Source organism: Ipomoea nil, unplaced genomic scaffold, assembly GCF_001879475.1.
Source record: "Ipomoea nil cultivar Tokyo-kokei standard unplaced genomic scaffold, Asagao_1.1 scaffold1619, whole genome shotgun sequence".
NCBI lineage: Eukaryota > Viridiplantae > Streptophyta > Magnoliopsida > Solanales > Convolvulaceae > Ipomoea > Ipomoea nil.
This window is the reverse complement of record NW_017618047.1, coordinates 388,600-408,949: the sequence shown is the minus strand read 5'-3', so window position 1 is coordinate 408,949 and position 20,350 is coordinate 388,600. Positions and strand designations below refer to the sequence as shown.

Genomic DNA, 20,350 nt, shown 5'->3' with positions numbered 1-20,350 from the left:
GACATCGTGATTCACATGCTCTGTCGGGTCGAAGTGTGGGGGACCCTTAAGGTTGGGGATTCAGCTTTTTATGGTAAGAGAATATGTTTAGTCTGTCCTCTGTCCCCTAATACGGCTTACTTCTCTTGTATATATGATTTGCGTGTTATTAGGCAAGAATGAAATTTATCATAAGCATACTTTTCAATAGTAATAACTATACAATTTAAAAAAATTATGAATTTGCAGTATAAAAATTATAAATCTACTGTATTTAAATTATGAATCCACGATTTAGAAATTATGAATCTACAGTATAGAGTTTATGAATCTACAATATAAAAATTATGAATTTACCGTATAGAAATTATACATCTAGCACTACTGGAAATTATGAAATTTTCAACCACCTGAAAGTAATCTTAAATCGAGTCGAAAGAAAAAAGTGGTTGGAAATAGCAACAAAGATTTTTCCGAATACCAAAAGTAGTCGGAATAAGGCTTTCGACTTGATTTAAGATCACTTTCAGGTGGTCAGAAATTTCATAATTTCCAGTAGTGTAGACCCGTGTGCATCATGCATGGTGCACACAGTTGCATAGGATAACAATCCCAATAATTAACATTTAAGCTGCACTAAAACCCTATAACTCCGGCTTCAAAAAAAAAAAAACAAAAAATACCCTATAACTCCAATACAAGAGTTAGCCCATTTGTGAAGGAATCAACGCAAAATCGTAGTGTTTTTCTCAAGAACAAAAAGTGAGGGGTTTACCCGAGTGGGGGAACAAGCAACATCGTTTTCTGCTAAGATTATGACACGACATGGTGGCTTACAACTGCAAAAATAGACGACCCTAAGAAAGACACCTGGCCAGCTAGCTAGTTTAAACTTTAAAGAGCCACCATTTTTATGATCAAATGATGATGCAGAAATTACACTTTGATGATAATTTCCAGACTTATATATATATATATATTCCCATATATTCCAAACCCAGTACGATCTGATCAGTTCTAAAGAACAAGAATGAATGGGATCAAGAATGATAACATATTCCGACAAATTAAAGCAAAAAAATCTCAAAATCTCATGTAATATGATCTGATGGAGCTGCAGAAATACAGTGTACTTTGCAGAATAAACAGGACAAGAAAAAGGGTAATGTGAAAGACAGGTGATATGATCAGACAGTAAGTTAAAGTACATGCATATATATATGGTTGCTGCAAGTTGCCATTTTTATGGTGTCTGGATGGTGGATGTAAGCCCAGAATCAGTCCGAAATGCAGGAAAATGTACGCACTGCATTTTGGTGACAGAGGTAAAAAGCCGAATATATGTTCTTTTTGGAGCAACAAGGAAACATGTAGTTACTACACGACAATAGTACACTGTATATAGAGTACGTAAATTTCGCCTTGTAATCCTAACTGAAAAAAAAAAAGATCACAAGGAAATAAATTAAACCAACATATTCGTAGCTGTGCACTAGATAAACTCCATATTGTGATCCTAGCCAACAAAGGATTATAATTAAGGAGGTAAACCAACCTAGCTAGATTACCCATAGTCGCACTAGATAAACTCAACCTTGTGATCCTAACCGACCAGGCCACCAGGAGGTAAACCAACTTAGGTTGCTATAGTTACATTGACTGGCTGGTCAAACTAAGAAGGCCAATAGACCGCTATCGCTTAGAGTTATAACCTTATGGCGGTTACTAAGTCAATTATGACTAAGAGCGAGCATCATCAATATGTATGGATTTTGAGAAGTTTTTACAAGAGTGATTAGGAGAAAGAACATGCAAGAGAGAAGGGAAAGAATAAGAAAAAACTGCAAATGAAATAACACGCCCAGAGGGTGCATGGAGTCCATGCACTCGGCTGGGCGCTCCTTATGCGCATAACACGCACCTAGGAGCAGTTTCACTGTTTTGGTGGGGTCTACATATCTGACAAAAATCAAGATGTCTCCGTAGAGACCTAAATTACTCTCTCTCTTCCACATAAGATTACATTTTCTCAAAAATCATGGCAAAGTCTCTATTGGAGATGCTCTAACTTAGTTGGAGTTGACCATACAGGGCACAGAATATATGTTTTTGTTGCATGTGGAGAGGTGATATAAGTCAGCTGGCATGCATCCATGGCCAAGTTGCATATGAAAAGCTTTCATGGATGAAGGGATTGAAAGCTACTGATGCTGCAGAGTTCCTGTCAATCAGATCACCACATAAAGCAACGGGCATCAGATCAACTCAAAGTTCTGCACAATATATGCTTCTCATCTGTAAAGTCGACACCTGGCCTGCATCTTCTTGGGAAATCGTCGCCGCCGGCGTGAGTTTGGATGAGTTTTCCGACGGCATCGAGAGATTCCGATGAGTTTTGTCGGAAAACTAGGTTTACAGAGTACGGACGTACGAGATATATTCCAATTTCCAACCAATTATTTCTGTTGGAAATTTCGTTGGCATAGTGATTTATCAAACATGTGACGATGTAGTTGTAAATCATTAAATTAAAATTTGTTACCATCCAACACATGTAATGTTTGTTTATAGATATAGAATCATAATGACGACCGAGAAATAATTTCAAATTGAATTCCAATATGGGAATGTTTTGTAAAGCAGATGAAACAAGGAAAAGCAATTCATTTTTACTATTTGCATAACCACGGCTTGGATAGAGACGTGTTATGTAAAAATGTAATTAAATTTGAAAATATGTGTATAATACTAGGTAAATAAGTTATACTAATAACGATTAGAGGTAATGATTGATTAATTATAGTACAGATATAATACGAGTTAATGATTGGATACTAATGATTGATATTTAGTCATTATATTAATAACGATATGTAAATAAGTTATGATTGCTAGTGATTTTTAAACTGTTAATGATTATTAATGATTTGTGATTATACCATATCATTATTTAATCATTGGCTACAAGTAAAAATTATTTATTAATATTTTTATTAACTAATGAATAATTATTAACAGTAGAAAGTTAAAATAATAGATGTATTATATTACAGTGGAAGATAAAACATTTGATATTGTATACATATATCATTTTCTTGCATTTAAGGAGTTAAGATCGCCGTACACATTGTCATGAATAGAATATCTAATTGTTCATGGAATATTATCAATTTAACAGTTACCAATAACCAGCATGAGTACGACGTTCTCCCGTAAATAGAAGTATACAACATCATCATTTTCATTAATGTGGAAATATCCGTTATTTGTTCCCACTGTTCTGTGTAGAATGTTTCATCAAAGTAGAGTTCTAGCCTTCTATCTCCAACTATGATTTCGAGCGGCCCATTGAACATGTCGGAGTCGCTGAGAAATGAGCACAATCGTTCATGATAGCATTGACTAAGAAGATATTAGTAAGTAATGGCATCGCTTGGATCACAAATTGAATGTATATAATTTTCTTTCCGCTCCAAATTTAGAGAAATATGTATACAAAGATCTACATTGCTCTAGTTTATTAAATCGAAATGTTGGTGGTATATAGTGTAATGTATGTAGTGTAGTTAAAAATATAACATATTTTTTTGAATGCTAATATATAGCTGCTATAGAAGAAAGTTTCACAAGTGAAGAAATTTGTATGTCAAATTAAGAAGCACAATGTCTCTAGGAAATAAATGATTTTTTATAATGAAATCACTAGTTCCCGTTGTAAAGTGCATGTTTTTTACGTAAACTTCTATTTCAAAGCCACAATGCCACAAAATTGTTGTTGTTGTCGGATGTTGCATTAGATGGCGATGCATACAATCGGGAATTTTTTATTAAGAAAATTATATTAAATGTAAGACCGGTGAATTGTATTGAATGTATTTTAAAATTTAAATATATAACATCAAAATTAGAATGCCATAATTACCATAGTTATTTGCAATCTAATTTGAATAGTGAACCACGTAATAATGCATTCACTAATACCGAGCAGATGTATTTGATCATTGCAAGCCAGTAAAAAAATGATAGTTAGACAGTAATTAGATAGTTAGACATGATAAAATTAACAAAAATGGACAAAAATAAAATTACTTACGTGATGGATAATTAATATCTTGTAGACGATCTAAGATGATCGAAGTATTTTGTTGTTGATGTACGGGAAATAAGTGGTGAGTTAACGGGTGAAATTATCGTTCCGCAAGATATTGGGACTATGGCACGTACTTGAGTGACAAATAAACTAAAGTATTGGAACCTACAAGAATCCAAGCAAGTTCACATTCATGGTTGGGCAAATGCTAAACTACTAGCAGAGGTTAAAAGTCTAATATAAGATAACACAATTGAAACACAAGAAAACACAATAATAAGAGATGGGCTCAAATTAGAGAATGTTGCCTTCTAGATGCTTTATTTAACAACTCAGGAGTATAGATAAACAGATACTACAATGTAATAGAATCAGTAGTACTCAAAACAACTCAGGGGATTAGGGAAGAACAAATAACTAAGGAGTCAAAAGGCAATTCAAACACATAAGAATCCTAACCTACAATAACTTCCGTGAGCAAATAAACAAGGATTAGAACAAGGGATTGCCCACTCTCGTGGTGTATCAATTCCTAACTCTTAAAGCACATAAGCAATATTTAGGTAGGGCTTGTCAAGGAAACAAGAGAGAGAGAAGCTTGTCAAGGAAACCGATTGTTATATCATGCACCGCGCGTCAGACACTACAGTGTGTCTAAACCGACACTGTCTCACGTATTATTTTTATATTATCAAATAAAACTACAGTTATATCAAAATGATACTGTAGTTGTGGTGAAATGAAACTACAGTATATATAAAATGAAACTGAATAACATTTCACATATTTGAGTGTATATTGTACAATGAAGCTGTAATTATATTGAAATGATCATGTAGTTGTGTTTTAATGAAATTATAATGTATATAAAATAAAATTAAATAACATTTTCACATATTTGAGTGTATAAATATTGAATGAAACTGTAGTTATATCGAAATGAAACTGTAGTTGTGTTGAACTGAAACTACAGTGTATACAAAATGAAACTGAAGAACAGAGTTATTTTTTGCGAATATTATATTTCTTTTCATTAAATAAAACGACGTCGTTTTGACAGTGTCGATTTAAACACACTGTAGTGTCTGACACGCGGTGCATGATATAATTTGCCCAAGGAAACAAGAGAGATAATGCAATAGGACACAAGTCCACAGCATAATTTGCCCAAAATCGTCCCATGGGCCTTGTGGGTCCATCCCAGCCCATAAATAGGGATGTTGAACCTTTATTCTCTTTAGCAATTGGGCCCAAAAAGGTAAAAACATTAAATGCCCATTTAACCAAAATCTTCCGCCTCCGGCCGCCGGCGCGTCTCCGTTGGGTTTGGAAATCGCCCTTCTCTCAGTTCTCCTGTCTGCTCCGACATTCACCTTTTTCAGTTTCTCCATTTTCTATTCCGCTTCTTTCATCACCTCATCAAACGACCCATTTCGGCTAGAAAATCAAGCCGTTCCGCTTTGCTTCAAAGAACGAGCCTTTAGTCTTCCCATAAGCCAGAAAGGTTGAACGATCATGGCGAGTTCTGAGGTTTTCCAGGGAGAAGAACATCTTCTTATGATGTTTTCACTCTTTGAGAACCCCAAAGGTGAAATCTTTACCCCTTTTTTCCCTGCTCCCCAAGTCACCATATCTCTCTTTTCGTTTAGGATTGTGATGAAGCTGTGATTGTTATTTTCATAGTTTGTTTCACTCGAGTTGAACAAGAACGAATCTTTTGTGTTTTTAGTTTTGAGCCCCCCTCTGCAACTTTCTGAAAATGTCAAAAGAAGGGATTTGGTGATGATTTTTTTGAGGAACCTGAAAATGTCAAAAGAAGGGTTGGGAGCGAATCAGTGAAGTACTGTTCTGCTAGCCATTTCAACTCTCTTGAATCTTGAAAGCTTCTCAGATCATGCCTGCTAGTTACTGAGAATACTAGCTAGGATTTTAGTTTGCAGATTGTTGTGTTTGGTTTTCAGCAAAAGTCTAGGATATAACCAAGTTTGGTTTTTGTTTGGAGCTTGAATCTCAGCTCAAGTTTGACCATGTTTTGTTTATTTGTTTGTTTTATATGTAAAATACATAGAGATCTAATCCAAAGATTCTTGAGTTTAACTCAATTAAGGGTGTGTTTGAAAACAAAAAAAAAATGACTTTTGTAGAAAACATTTTTATTTTCAGTGTTTTGTTGTATTCCAGAAAACTGTATTGGTATGTTTAGTTTTTTTTTTGAAAAATAAGTAAAATTGTATAATTAAACATTTTAATTGTTTTGTTTAGAATATAACAACATTTATAATATAATATAATATAATTGATTCCTATGCGTGACAATTCCCTTTGGATCAGCTCTTGTGCCTTTCGGAGTGAACAAGGTACACCTGGATCGTTTAATGGACAGAGAAAAACACGGACCACGTTGCGATTTACACCAAAAAAAATAATCATAAATAGTTTGAATATTTTTTAAGCTGATCTTAGTCAGCACAAGGTTTGGTCAACATTACTTGTTCACCAAGAGCCGTCAATTCCGACAAAAAGTACTAAAGACAGACTCCCACCAAAAAAAAACAAAAAAAAAACAAAAACTAAAGACAGACAGACAGTGCCACAGTGGTATATATATATATATATATATATATATATATATATATATATATATATAAAACGAACTGCTGTTCTGTCTGCACTCCATTATTCTGCTACTACAATGGCCAAGAAGCCGGTCAAATGCTATCTGGTAATTAACTTCTTCATCTATTTCCCTTAGCTTCTCTGAAAGTTTTACAGTTCTGTGATTCAGTCTAATGAAGTTTGTGTTACATCGATTAGGTGGATGTGTTCACAGACTCGCCATTCAAAGGAAACCCAGCTCTGGTTTGTGTGTTAGACGAGGAAGAAGAGAGGGACAGTGAATGGATGAAATCTATTGCTCGCGAGTTCAATGTTCCTATGACTTGTTTCCTCGCTAGAATCGACGAGCCCGACACTGCTGTCGTGAATCCCAGGTTCCACCTTCGCTGGTTCACTCCCCTCGCTCTTGAGGTCAGTTTAATCACAACGCCTTCCATTTTAAATATTTATTTATTTTTAAGACTATGGATCGCGTCGGAATTTAATTTTTATTTTAATCGGGCCAAGCTAGCTTGGCCTGAAATTAATTTCACTGACCAGCCATTTATATTGTGCACTACGGCGCACATAACAATGTGTGTCCAGATATAAAATGGGCACGTTTCAACGTCATTCCGTTCGTCCAAACAGTCCAAACTCCATTATGGGTATTCGATTAAAAGTTTTTGTGTATTGTATTATGAGTTTCTGTGTATTATATATCAGGTTAGATTATGTGTATTCAGTTATGAGTTTCTGTGTATTTAGTTATGAGTTTATGTGTATTCGAAACAGAAGATTTTTTTTTGGACAATGCACCAAAATGACGTCGTTTTAGGTAGAGCGGGGCGTACAATGCATTGTGCGCCCTGGTGCACGATATAACGACGGCCAGCTCGGTTTAGAAAAATGGACCAATGGTGGACTAGCCCAAACCGGCCTATTTGATATTGTAAACCTTACATTCTGACCTGAAAAGAGGATGATAAACCAATTTAAACTGCAAATAATTAACCTGTTCAAACTAAGAAGTCGAATGAACTACCTTTATAATAGTTGAATTTAAAATTTTGTGTTACTAGGCAATAACTGGACTAACTTGTTCGAGTTGTCCCAGATATAAGTGTTGTGCATTTGGCTGTGTGATTCATTAACATTAAGAATAAAATTTTCTCTCAAATATCACTTACTAAATCAGTAAGCTAAACTCATGGACAAATTAAGAATAAAGCTGCGTTGCAGGTGGAGCTATGCGGGCACGCCACTCTAGCGGCTGCGCATCATCTCTTCGCAAATGGTTTGGTGAGAACTGAGACGGTGGAGTTCTCCACACTATCTGGGGTTTTGACTGCCAGAAAGCTACCCGACGAAGCTGCAGCCGACGATAACACCTTCTATGTCGAGCTAGACTTTCCGATCATCCCCATTTCTGATATGAACTGCGCCGGCGACGACATTCCGGCCGCAGTTGCTAAATGCTTGAACGTGGCGGCGGCGTCTGTGGTGGAGATCAGCAGGACGGCCAAGGGCGATCTCTTTGTATGTATTCTTGATTATATTTCTTGTGCATGTGTTTCGTAGTACAGTACAGATCAAGGAGACAACCTCGGAACGAAAGGTTGACGACAACTGTACTGTTTCTCTGTCGTTCTCGCAGGTTGTTCTCCCCTCTGCGGATGCAGTTGTGGCTGCAGATCCTGACATGGATGAGATCAAGAAACTTTCAGGGAAAGGAATGATTTTAACAGGATCTGCTCCTTCTCAATCCGGATTCAATTTCTTCAGCCGCGTTTTCTGGCCAAAAATGGGAGTTCCAGAGGTACATGCATGTTAACCCGACCCAAAGTTGATTAGATAGTCGATTTGATAAGTTTTAAGTTTGACTTTTAAGGGGAGTTGTATAACGACCTTCTTGATTTGACTCGATCAGTTATGTGTTGATTTATCTTTTTATGATTTTTTACCGATTAAAGTCAACGGGCTGTTTAAGCAATTTTTAGTATAGTTGAGATATAACATGTTCTAGTAGGAGTTGTGGCAAGTATAATTATGCTAAAAGGTAACACATGTCTTATAAAACCTATTTTCTTTTGCTATAATATGATCTATTGGAATCCTTGAATAATGGAATGCGTTATCTGGTGATTATGCCTTGATAGAGCTTGTATTTAGGGTTTATATTGTGATTTCTTGACATTCTTGATGTTCTTGAGTGATTATATGCATATTCTCGTGTTTATGCATGTTTAGAGCTTGTGTTTAGGTTCAATAATGTTATGCTATGAGCTATTTCATGTATTCAAGTCCCTATTGTTGTTGATGTGAGTAATACCAACTGTAACACCCCCGGTTTTTGGATGGGGTGAACAGATCCCTTGTGCGCATAGATATTTAGCTTGCTGAGCTATTGAGTAACCTGATTTACATTCTCACAAATGCTCTATTAGGCCGGGATGTGCGAGTCTTGGGATTGGGGATTCAACCTTTAGGAGAAGAGATATAACATGTTCTCCAATTGGGTTGTTAAATGAATTTCTAAACCTTTTCAGGATCCAGTTTGCGGGAGTGCACATTGTGCGTTGGCTCATTATTGGAACAAGAAACTAGGAAAATGTGATCTTGTTGCTTATGCAGTATATTCTCTCTCTCTCACTCACTTTTCTCTATCAAATATAGTATATATAAATAATAAACGTGTAGTCTCACTATAAGTTAAACGAAACACCTTTCAATTTTCTCTTTTCCAAGGCATCTGCAAGAGGTGGGGTGTTAAAGCTGCATGTAGATGAAGATAAGCAAAGAGTGCTTATAAGAGGGAAGGCTATTGCTGTGATGGAAGGTTTGGTTTTGGTTTAGTATGGATCCAGGATGTATGTGCTACTCCTACTTGACAAGTAGGGAGCAAAACTTGTCATTGATGTATTTTTAGTTATCTGTTTTTTTTTTTTTTTTAATAAATAAAATGGAGGGGGAAACCTCAACAATCAAGTGGTGACAACCATGGATGGCTGCGAATTTCTTTAGCACACACCTTCCTGTGTGGTTTATGTTTATACTTGTATTGTTTGTGGGTTATTATACAATATTAAATGCAGATATTTAGATATTGATTGTGGATTTCTTTCGTAAAAAGAAGAGGAATAAATGTCAAATAGGCTGTCGAATTGTACGTAATAATGCAATTAGGTCACTGAACTTAAAAAACATATAATTTAATCAATAAATTAACCAATTTCATACAATTCATTCCATTTGTAGGTTCGATGACCTATTTGACCATTATTCAAAAAAAAAAAAAAAAAAAAAAAACTCCGTACTAAATGTACAAAATTTTGTATTTGATTAGTCAGTGTAAGGTCAATTAATTCATAAATAATAAAGTGAGGAGCTCCTTGTACGCAGTAAACAAAGGTATAACCTCTGTGTTCAACTAAACTATCATGATTTACATCCTCTCAGATGCTCTGTCGAGCTGGGGCTCGAGAACCATTGTGGTTGGGGATTCAACCTTTTGGGAACAAATTAATTCATAATAAATAAATAATATAATAATAAAAGATTGTGAAACTATGACTATGTATACACAACATTTTGTGAGCAAATAGTATTATTATTACTTTAACCAAGTTAAAATTATGAAGAAAAAAAAAACTACAATGCAAAAAATGCATCATGTTTACAATTATAAATAAAAAAGACAATCACATTTTTATATATAGAGTGGTAAACGACGTCGTAGGGGTGGCTGAAGAATGAAGATTAAAAATCCGTAGACCGCCCGATTCGTGCCCTAAAACCCCGTCTTCCAGACTGAAGAGGCTTTTGCGCTCTATCGCTTCGACATAGCCCTAGCTTCTCTGTTCTTACTCTCTCAACGATGAAGCTTGTCAGGTCGGTTTACTGATGCAAATCACTGTATTTCTTTTACACATTTCGATTCCGTATTTGGCTAACGCGTATGTTAACTGTTGTTTCTTGTTTTTGTTCTCTTCAGATTTTTGATGAAATTGAACAATGAGACGGTCTCGATTGAGCTCAAGAACGGAACCGTTGTTCACGGAACCATTACAGGTATTTCTCGTTAACACAATCTGTAGATGTGCATATTTTTGGATCGTATTGTCTGTCGCGTTCAAGGCTTGCGATCTGCTAGATTATCAAGCTGAATAATCTGTGTTTGAGTTTAAAACTTAAGATTATAAACTAGGTATTTATATACGGAGTATTGAGGTGGAGAAGATGAGCTTTGCTGAAGATTTTGAATAACGTCTTGACCTTTTACCAGTTTTTGAGCGGTTGCTAACTTGCAGTTTTCAAACTAAATTTTACTTTGAGTTACTTCTAATAGTTGCAAATGAAGTTGTGTACTGGATTTACTTTTGTTTCTTTACCGGCCCAAGGAAGCTTCTGAACTAAAAAATGAAGCTCAAGAAAGTGTTTGGTTAGAGTTTCTATAATTGAGCTTGATAAACGTTTGAACCAATGCTCCCGAATTGGGGAGGGGGTGGCAGTGTTTCCCTTATTAATGGGAAACAAAAGAAATGTAGCTGTTCAATAATTTATAGCATCGGGGACTGTTACCCAAATCCAACATGGAATCTTGATCTGATTGCCTTTGCTGAGTTGTATGTTGTGGTTGTGTTTGTAGGCGGAATAGTCTAGTGGATTAGTGGTTTAGTCAGAGTCACTTATTTCATGGTTTATTAGATTGTAATCTTGCATCAGATACTCACTAGGGTTGTAGTGTGCCCTTGCCACTTTTGTTTGCCAGAGAGAATGGATATTATATAGACAAAATCTTTGGTTTAGGTATCCTCTGTGATCTTACGGATTCCACATCAAGAATGAGGGACCAAAGTGTTTTGGTTGATTGATCTATGTGTGTTCACATATGGGCTCAACAAGGATGATGCAACCTTTGTCTAATATGTTTTTGGGTTTTGAAATATTTGCCTATATGCTTATCTTTTGTCATGGTTGAGTTGAGGGATGTGGGGTGTGTTCATAAACAAGATATATCCAATAATAACTATACATATGGATAAAGAGATTCATGTATACATTTTAGAGCTATGATTGTAAAGAGATTCATGAATCCATTTTTCTTGGATTCACATACTCCTAATGTACTTAAGAATAATCATTTCTAACGTGTTTCACATTTTTACAGGTGTTGATGTCAGCATGAACACACACTTGAAGACAGTAAAGCTTACTCCAAAAGGCAAAAATCCTGTGACTATGGATCACCTGAGTGTAAGGGGCAACAACATTCGCTATTACATCCTCCCCGATAGCTTAAATCTCGAGACTTTGCTAGTGGAAGAAACTCCTAGAGTGAAGCCTAAGAAGCCAACTGCTGGTACAGTTCTAATCCCCCTGGTCAACGCATTTGTTGGTTCAAACCATCACTTCACAAAGTTCTATGACATTATGTGCTTAGCTACTTCTAAAGTTGTCTTGCTTTCTTTGTCCATGTTCAGGAAGGGCAATGGGCCGGGGTCGGGGCCGTGGACGCGGGCGTGGCCGTGGGCGAGGCCGGTAAAGGCCTTTAAGTCATTCCCCATTTTGTGACAACATCTGTTTATGTAGACGCATGTATTCATGATGGAGAGTCTATCTCGTTATGTAGTTTAATAGCATGGAATGGATGCCAATCTGTTACTACTTTGAGTGGATTATGAGATTTTCTTTAGTATATCGCTTTGCTAATTAGTAATTAGAACTTAGTGGGTCAAAAACATGATAATCTGTTCAATCCATATGCTTTTTTAGTTCGATAATCTTAAGAAAGAGGTGCTTGATGGGGGTAAATTATGGTCTGCACGGTGATATGTGGACCATAACAAAAAGTACATTTTTAATATACTAAATACACATTATTTGTGTGTTAAGTGTACATTATATTATATAATGTATATTCTATACACAAATAATGTACATTCCCTGAATATAATGTACATTTTTAGTATATTAAAAATACATTATTTTACAATATATAAAATATGGTCCACACAATAATAATTACTTAATGGGTGGTTTTTTTTTTTTTTTTTTTTTTTTTTTTTTTTTTTTTTTTTTTAATTCAAGTTGAATTCTTTATAAACAATTCGTTTAAAAATAAAAATTATCTACTTCGATGCTAGTTATGGGTATAATTTTGAAATGAACTTCTGATTTAGTGATACGAAATAGTTCATATAGAAGGGGGTTCAATCTTTGGTAGGTTGAAAAAAATAGTTAAAAAGAGATACTACATTAAAATAGAAATAGAGTATTAACCAAAAAAACTAAAAGTTACAAATTTTAAGAATAATAAACTAATTTTATTTTTTTCTTGGTCACAAAGATATCTTTAAAAATGAGGCTATAAATAAAGATAAAGAATAGTGGGTAAATAAGATAGCGCAGCGGAAATCGTGTGTGAAGAGATAAAATGGGGGAGAGGGAGAAAAACTCGCTGAAACAAGCGGTGGTGGTTTTCGGAGCCCTAGCTGCCGGATGGCTAGCAATTGAGGTCGCCTTCAAGCCGTTGCTGGACAAGGCCAGAGCCGCCTTGAACAAGTCCGACCCGAATCACGACCCGGATGATGCACCCGAAATGTCGCCGCTGGAAGCGGACGTCGACGCCGCCGACGACGCCTCCAAGGAAAGCAGCTGATTCTGATTTCTGAACGCCAAGGTTATAGGGAAAGCGTATATTAGTACTGTTAAGAACGATTAGTTTTCTCCAATCTCTGTATTAGACTGATATATGCTGTTGGAGTGTTGGATGAACTTTTTCAGACTGTCTGTGTTGAATAATTCCTCTGGTTCTTAGTTATTATTTTCTGTGTCTACTTTTATTGCGGCAGCTACGATTGCTAAGGTAGTATAGATTTTCCTGGAATTTCTGTATCCTGTTGCTAGTAGTAGAAACTTGCAGAATTTTATAGTATGGATGTTGAGATGTTCACTGCATGCTATGCATCCCCTCCCACGAAGAAAACTCTAGGCTTGTATAAGAAAATTCCTAGGAGGTTCTTGGGATTGAGTCATATACATTATATATGCATTGTTTTTTTTTTTCAACTGGCTTGCAAATGAAAGTTGTGGGAAACTTCAAAGATAAGGTCACAGTTGTCATATTTGACCAAGTAGAGGATGATGTGTCTGTGCTATTAAACTCTGTGTTGCTGTATTTGATTTGTAAATGGTCGGTTTCGAGATGTGACTGGTGAGCTTTTCTTGCTGGGAGTAGATTGATCACTAGGCTGACTAGTACACATCTTGCTTAGCTTGCTTATTATAATGTATGAATCTATGACTAGTAATCCCTCTGACCGAGTTGAGGATTGAGTTTCAAGGTGGTTTGATGTATCTATGTGGTTAAACTCCGTGTTGCTGTATTTTATTTGTAAATGGTTGATTTTGAGATGTGACTGGTTACCTTATTCATGTGGGGAGTAGATTGATCAGTAAGCTGACTAGTAAGAGGATTGAGTTTCAAGATAGTTTGATGTATCTGTGCTGTTAAAACTATTTGTTGCCGTATTTGATTTGGGTAATTGGTTGATTTTGAGATGTGATTGATTACCTTTTTCATGTGGGGAGTAGATTGATCAGTAAGCTGACTAGTAAGCGCTCTGATCGAGTTGAGGATTGAGTTTCAAGATAGTTTGATGTATCTGTGGTGTTAAACTATGTGTTGCCGTATTTGATTTGGGTAATTGGTTGAATTTGAGATGTGACTGATGACCTTTTATGCATGGAGTAGATAGTATATCTTGCTTAGCTTGCTTATGATTTGTGAATAACTTTCTATGATTTATGAATCTATAGCTTTCTGAAGCATTGATGGTGTTGTGACTAGTTACTTTTTATGTTGTTTAATGATCACATTGACAGCATAGATCCAGCACATTTGAATGTTATCATTAGCAGGTTAGTTGAAATGTCTGTCTAATTGTAGTGCTTTAAGATACATTCTTTGAATTCAAGAAGAGGGTGCTTGCTTCTTGTTGCTTTCAATGGTATATAAAGAGATATAAATGAAGCCTGTTTATTTTTCTAAGAGAGCTTGAGCAAACAAGTCCACTTGGGGTTTTCCTAGTATTGGGCTTTTGCTCATTCACCTTAGAACTTACCTTAGTATTGGCCGGCTCGGTTTCAGTTATCAAAAGCTGTAAAATATACCCTTAATTTTGCAAATTTCTCGAGTTTCTTGCAAGCAAAAACCTAACATGACATTAGAGTATTGTTGCTCATAGATCAGTTGTCCATTATTGATTGGCTCAAACTAAGAAAGGCAAAGGATCATAAACCATCTAAAATTAAGGGTATATTTTATAGCTTTTGATTACTAAAATCGTATTGATTGGCTCAAACTAAGAAAGGCAAAGGATCATAAACCATCTAAATTAAGGGTATATTTTATAGCTTTTGATTACTAAAATCGAGATGACCAATAAATTAAGGTAAGCTCTAAGGTGAAACCTAACATGACATTAGAGTATTGCTGCTCTAGAAGATAAACCATTTTAGATTGCACATAATTAGTTAGCTGAAATCAAGAAATTAACTATCCGACTAACTTGGTTAGGGGTTGCCACAATCACAAACATATTTTTTTCAAACACTCTTAGTAGAGCTCGTTACATAAGATACATTATCTGTGTAATTTGTTGAATTTATTTAGTACACATCATCAAATAATAGTTGCGAGTTTTTCTTCATTAAAAAAAAAATCTAAATTGGGAAGAAATTGACCATAAAATTTCACAAATAAACCAAAAATAAGTGACCCCACTATGATGAAAGCTCCAATTAATAAACAAAAAATATCTATACTTTAAAATATCTGCAACTGGTATGTATAGTATACCTTATCATCATATGATGACTTGGAAGTTTAGAGTCCAACACTGTCACGCATTGTAAAGCTCGTCAATGGGCCCACCTGGTCTCCTTTGACTTCCCACGTGGCAGCTGGCAAAGACATAGCCGGTTCTTGTTCACCAACGTTTTGTTCACCAACGTTAATCCTGCGGTTTTGTTCTAAGTCCACCGCAGAAACACAGATAATCCTCTATTGTATACAACACACTCTACTGATGACACGCACAAATTCTTGAATCTTGCGGGTACACGGAATATCTCAATTTTGCAGACGGGCCCCCAAGAAAATCTTGAGGAAATTCACAAGAAAGTGACCCCTGAACCCACTGTCGTCAATCACAAATCTTCTTCTTCTTCTTCTTCTTCAGCTTCAAATACCATCTTCACCGCCATGGCCTTGCCGACCCGCTAGTTTCTGGACCACAGAGGTATGTTTTTAATGTTTTAACCTAAATTATTCCTTGGGTTTTGGGCTTTGGAGCCATTAAATTTCTGGGATTTTGTCTGTGTGTAAGACTCTATCCTTGAACTGTATCCTTTATCCTAAATTTCTTTGTTTTGGAGCATTTAAATTTCTGGGATTTTGTCAGTTTGTAAGACTGTATCCTCAATCCTAAATTTCTTTGTTTGGAGCCTTTAAATTTCTGGGATTTTGTCAGTTTGCAGAACTCTATCCTTGAACTGTATCCTTTATCCTAAATTGCTTTGTTTTGTTTGCTTATTCTTCCCTTTGGGTTTATGTTTGTAGCATTCTTTGTTAGCTGATTACTCCATATTAGGTTTCTGTTTTTGTTTTGCACTGATGCAGAAGTGTAGTGATTTTTAATCCTTTTGGTAAAAAAAGGTCAAAGCTTTGGCTTTAACCCCAGTTACCTGCAGAAAAGCTGGTGTAATTCTAGTATTCCTCATGGGAGATTTTAGTTGGGTATTAGAGAAATTACTTCTTGTGACTCTATTAATCTAACCGACAAAGAATTACGAGGAGATAGACTAGCCTAAGTTGTCTATAGCTAATCGGTTCAAACCAAGAAGGCCAATAGGCCGCTCCTGCTGGGAGTCGAATTTGTAACCTTGTGATTATCAAGTCAACAGTTTGACCAAATTGGGTAAAATTTCCCCTTTTGGTTTGCTAACAGGATAGAGGTTTACTTAGATAACTTTGCAGTATCTTTCTGAGTACTCTAGATATACTATGTTAGAGAAAAATGTCCATTCTTGGATGGGGAGATGATATTGCAGGGGAAAGGTTAAAACTTTGTTATGAATGTCGTGGTTGCAGAGCATTTATGATACTTGGTTAAGGTTTCAGGGTTTTAGCATATACTGTCCTTAGAAAACGATGAATATTTGAGGGTAAAAGTTACTAATGTTTGTGAAGTCTGTTTTAGAATAGATGTTTGGAACTTATCGGATGCAGGTAATGGAAGATGTTATGGTTTACGGTTTGGTTTTGGTTTTGGTTTGGTCATATCGATGAAACGGAAGGCTGTTTTCCGTTGTTTTTAGTATTATCGATTGATTGTCGAGATGCCTTTCTGAATTGTCTAACGTAATATTGCTTGTATACTTTCAGATGATTGGAACGAAAACTATGGCAACATCAGTTACGCCGGTCGAAAACATGGCTTCGTTAAGTAGCGATCTATTCTACGACATACTAAAGCGTCTCGACGGTGCTACTTTAGCTAGCGCGGCCTGTGCGTGTGCTGCCTTCTGCTCTATATCGAAGGAAGAGAAGTTATGGGAAAACGTATGCGCTTCTATGTGGCCTTCGACTAACCGAGATGACGTCAAGAGTTTGATATCGTCAATAGGCGGGTTCAAGAAGTTCTATGCGGACTGTTTCCCGCTCATTGTGAACAAGGAAGTGACTGAATTCAGATGGAATGAGTACCTCGAGAATCCCGAGGAGTGGACCGAAGCGGAGTATTATGGCGACGTAGATGAATCCGAGAATGTTTCGCCGACGGATTTTGTCTCGATTGTTGATGTTAGATACAAAGATAAGATGATCTGCTCGAAGGCGCTTTGGGGCATCCCGAATGCTAATGGCGCCCAACGTTGGTTCTATAACTGCCCGTTTCGGGTTGATCTTTTCACCTACGCTGCCCGAGACGACGACGATGCCACCGCGGGTGAAGTCACTCTCTCGGTTTCCGACGGTCTACCGCCCATTACGTCCCTCGAGAAAGAGAGGAAAGACGGGAAGCTCTGGCAGGAGCTCCGAGATGGAATCAGGCTGAGTTGGATCGTCGTCAACACGAAGATAAAACAAGCCGCTAATCTCTCGAGCTGGAGCCCTCTCGGGGGGCAGCGACACTGGCCAACCGACAAGGACTTCTTGATACGCTTCGGCTCCATTCTCCCCGCCAAGGACATCCTCCCATGCCACGCCGTGGAATGCATCCTTCTCATGAAGTTCCGAGTGATCCACACCGAAGAAGGCGGGGGCGGGGGCGGGGGGGCCCACACAACGCTCAAGATGACCGAACTAAGCATGCAGTTAGGCGACATGGAAGGCGCCCACGTTAACGGGAGGAACAGCCTGCTCGTCCTCAAGGAGGCGCTGAGCTGCCAAAGGAGCAAGAACTACAACGAGGCCCTCGAGTCCTGTCAGCTGTACTCGAAAGTGCAGAGCGAGCTGAAGGAAGAGAAGATGAGAAACGAAAGCCGCCTGGATCGACTCTACATCCTTAGCGGCATAGCAGCCTGCGCCACGTTTTGGTACTACTTTCTGTAATGCCCCGTTAAGTCCTTCCCCGCTCTCGGGATTGGGAAACAATCCTTTTCGAGTTGTGACTCGAAAATCTCTCCTGGCCGACATTGTTGGCTGTTCCTAGTACAGTACAATGTATGCAAGTATTTACCCAAAAAAAAAAAAAAAATTGGATCCATTTCTGCTCATTCTTAGCTGTTTTCTTGATTGCTATTTAATCTCTACCACGTTTAAGTGTTTTTGGTGATGACAACATAATATAGCTTCCCACGTTTGGGCATGCCGGAGCACGTTAAAAGGAATGGGGATCATCAAATCTTGTCGCCATCTCCTTCTTCATGACTCGTGTTGGGTATTAGCCATATTTTATTAGTCATGGCCGGTGGACCAAATCACCAAAAAAAAAAAAAAATACTAATCAACGATTTTGATTTTTTTAAGAATCCCGTTGGTGTAGGTATTTCTTTGTTTGTTTAACGGTTTAGGTCCACTTAACTAACCCATGTTTGCTCTAGGAGCTTGTCTTGGGGGAATCGTCATTTGTGGCCCGAGAGTTACTCCAGGTAATTTTATTTTATTTTGTTAAACAATTATGTTAAGTAGCTGACGACTAATTCTAGGTCATAAAACCAACACTCTCACTACTGTAAAGTAAACATCCTAAATACTCCCAAATACTCTATCGGGGCGGGGTGTGGAAATTATGTTTAAAGTGTACAGATTCTGTGTATTTAAAGTGGACAGATTCTTTGTGCGTATCGGCATTTGGTCATATTCGCTGAACCATTGAGTCACCGTAATTTATATTCTCCCAAATACTCTGTCGAGTCGGGATGTGGGGTCGTTAGGGTTGGAGATTCAATTCCCAAAGTAAACATCCTAAATAGATTATTACAAGATATCATGATTATGGTACAGATTGAAGGAAATGAAATATGAAAAATTGAGAAATTTGTATGAGTTGTAAAGTGGAGGTTGATGTACAGCTAAAGAAAGAAAGAAAGAAAGAAAGTCATATATCCGGGAAACGCTCCGCATATAATTCGAGACTGTATCTGTTAGGTGTCCTAAGTTAACGTCATATTATATTGACTTCCTTCTTTATAATATATATATCTAAATTTTTATTATTATCTTCATTCATAAAGAATGTAATTATGTTTTATTTTCCGTTTAATTTAGGAGTTACAATTATTCTCCAAAAGGTTGATAGGTGGTCTAAGGAGTTACAATTATATTAAATAGGGTTGTTGTGTTATGTATTGGAAGATGATAGGTGGTGAAACAATATGGAGTGATAATATTTTTTTGTTTTTGAACACGAACTGAGTTTGTTGAGTAGGTCGGGGGTTCGAGAGCGCTATGGTACATGTGTAATTTTATAAATGTACCATTAGGTTATCTAAGCCTGAATGTTTTATCATTATTATAATTAATAAAAGGGATTATTCTCTTTTGTAGACGTAGGCTCTTAGCCGAACCATGTAAATTTTTCTTCTTCGTTTTTGTCTTCTATTCTTGATTTCTTGATCCCCTTTTTTTTCAACAAATTTTATGTTTATGTACTAAAGAAAGTGTTGGTTTTATTACAGTTGACCAGACATAAACTATCTAATTTATGCGTTAAGATTTTTTGTTGTAGGAATAGAGAAATGTTGAATTAGTTTGAAAAACCACTTTGGTTACGCATGGATGATGTAAATACTCTCGAGTATACAGATATAAGCAGAAACTATTGTATAGTAGCTCGGGTAGTTGAGACTGAAGGTCGGAGGATCCCAAGCGTATGAATACTTGAGAGAGAGAGAATGATCCAAAATTTCTTTTACAAGCATTTAACATGGTATTTATAAGAGTGTGGAGCGGACATATGCCGGGAACTAGGCATGTATGACACGTGTCCTTCATGCACTCGGTGGTCTTGGAGGCTAAGGAGCGGCATCCATGTGTAATGGGAAATCTGACTGACCAATAGCGCATCAGCGCATCTATTGTGCCCGGTTTGAATGTTACTATTGTTGCTCGTCTTTTATTACTTATCTTATACGATTGGGGCCTCTGCCGAGCACAAAGGTCTTGGAGCAAAGACTTAT

At 36.8% G+C, this 20,350-nt stretch overlaps 4 protein-coding genes across 5 annotated transcripts; all 4 read left to right on the top strand.

Moving 5' to 3' along the window:
• The first annotated feature begins 6,702 nt into the window (after positions 1 to 6,702).
• LOC109191305 (uncharacterized isomerase BH0283-like) lies at positions 6,703 to 9,655 on the top strand. The gene is made up of 6 exons (XM_019341903.1): positions 6,703 to 6,791; positions 6,884 to 7,096; positions 7,907 to 8,203; positions 8,322 to 8,483; positions 9,214 to 9,297; positions 9,413 to 9,655. The coding sequence occupies exons 1-6, from the start codon at positions 6,762 to 6,764 to the stop codon at positions 9,518 to 9,520; spliced, it is 894 nt and encodes a 297-aa protein (XP_019197448.1). The 5' UTR covers positions 6,703 to 6,761; the 3' UTR covers positions 9,521 to 9,655.
• A 783-nt stretch (positions 9,656 to 10,438) lies between these two features.
• On the top strand, positions 10,439 to 12,380 carry LOC109191307 (small nuclear ribonucleoprotein Sm D1-like). The gene is made up of 4 exons (XM_019341905.1): positions 10,439 to 10,555; positions 10,659 to 10,735; positions 11,835 to 12,026; positions 12,148 to 12,380. Exons 1-4 carry the CDS (start codon positions 10,542 to 10,544, stop codon positions 12,207 to 12,209), a joined length of 345 nt encoding a protein of 114 aa, XP_019197450.1. The 5' UTR covers positions 10,439 to 10,541; the 3' UTR covers positions 12,210 to 12,380.
• Positions 12,381 to 13,054: 674 nt separating this feature from the next.
• LOC109191308 (outer envelope membrane protein 7-like) lies at positions 13,055 to 13,593 on the top strand. The gene has a single exon (XM_019341906.1). It carries the CDS (start codon positions 13,101 to 13,103, stop codon positions 13,323 to 13,325), a length of 225 nt encoding a protein of 74 aa, XP_019197451.1. The 5' UTR covers positions 13,055 to 13,100; the 3' UTR covers positions 13,326 to 13,593.
• Positions 13,594 to 15,550: 1,957 nt separating this feature from the next.
• On the top strand, positions 15,551 to 18,479 carry LOC109191303 (F-box protein At2g27310-like). Of its 2 annotated transcripts, none has more exons than XM_019341899.1 (2): positions 15,551 to 15,969; positions 17,115 to 18,479. In XM_019341899.1, exon 2 carries the CDS (start codon positions 17,115 to 17,117, stop codon positions 18,279 to 18,281), a length of 1,167 nt encoding a protein of 388 aa, XP_019197444.1. In that variant the 5' UTR covers positions 15,551 to 15,969; the 3' UTR covers positions 18,282 to 18,479. The 2 variants fall into 2 exon arrangements, with proteins under 2 accessions (XP_019197444.1, XP_019197445.1); XM_019341900.1 differs by lacking the exon at positions 15,551 to 15,969 and adding an exon at positions 16,036 to 16,051.
• The last annotated feature ends 1,871 nt before the right edge of the window (positions 18,480 to 20,350 follow it).

Bases quoted from the DNA above. Each gene is read 5' to 3' on its own strand.
- LOC109191305 (XM_019341903.1), top strand. From the start codon at position 6,762: ATGGCCAAGAAGCCGGTCAAATGCTATCTG. The intron at 6,792-6,883 runs GTAATTAACTTC...TACATCGATTAG, and splicing joins AGCCGGTCAAATGCTATCTG to GTGGATGTGTTCACAGACTC. The intron at 7,097-7,906 runs GTCAGTTTAATC...GCTGCGTTGCAG, and splicing joins TCACTCCCCTCGCTCTTGAG to GTGGAGCTATGCGGGCACGC.
- LOC109191307 (XM_019341905.1), top strand. The intron at 10,736-11,834 runs GTATTTCTCGTT...ACATTTTTACAG, and splicing joins TGTTCACGGAACCATTACAG to GTGTTGATGTCAGCATGAAC. The intron at 12,027-12,147 runs GTACAGTTCTAA...GTCCATGTTCAG, and splicing joins GCCTAAGAAGCCAACTGCTG to GAAGGGCAATGGGCCGGGGT.
- LOC109191308 (XM_019341906.1), top strand. From the start codon at position 13,101: ATGGGGGAGAGGGAGAAAAACTCGCTGAAACAAGCGGTGGTGGTTTTC.
- LOC109191303 (XM_019341899.1), top strand. From the start codon at position 17,115: ATGATTGGAACGAAAACTATGGCAACATCAGTTACGCCGGTCGAAAAC.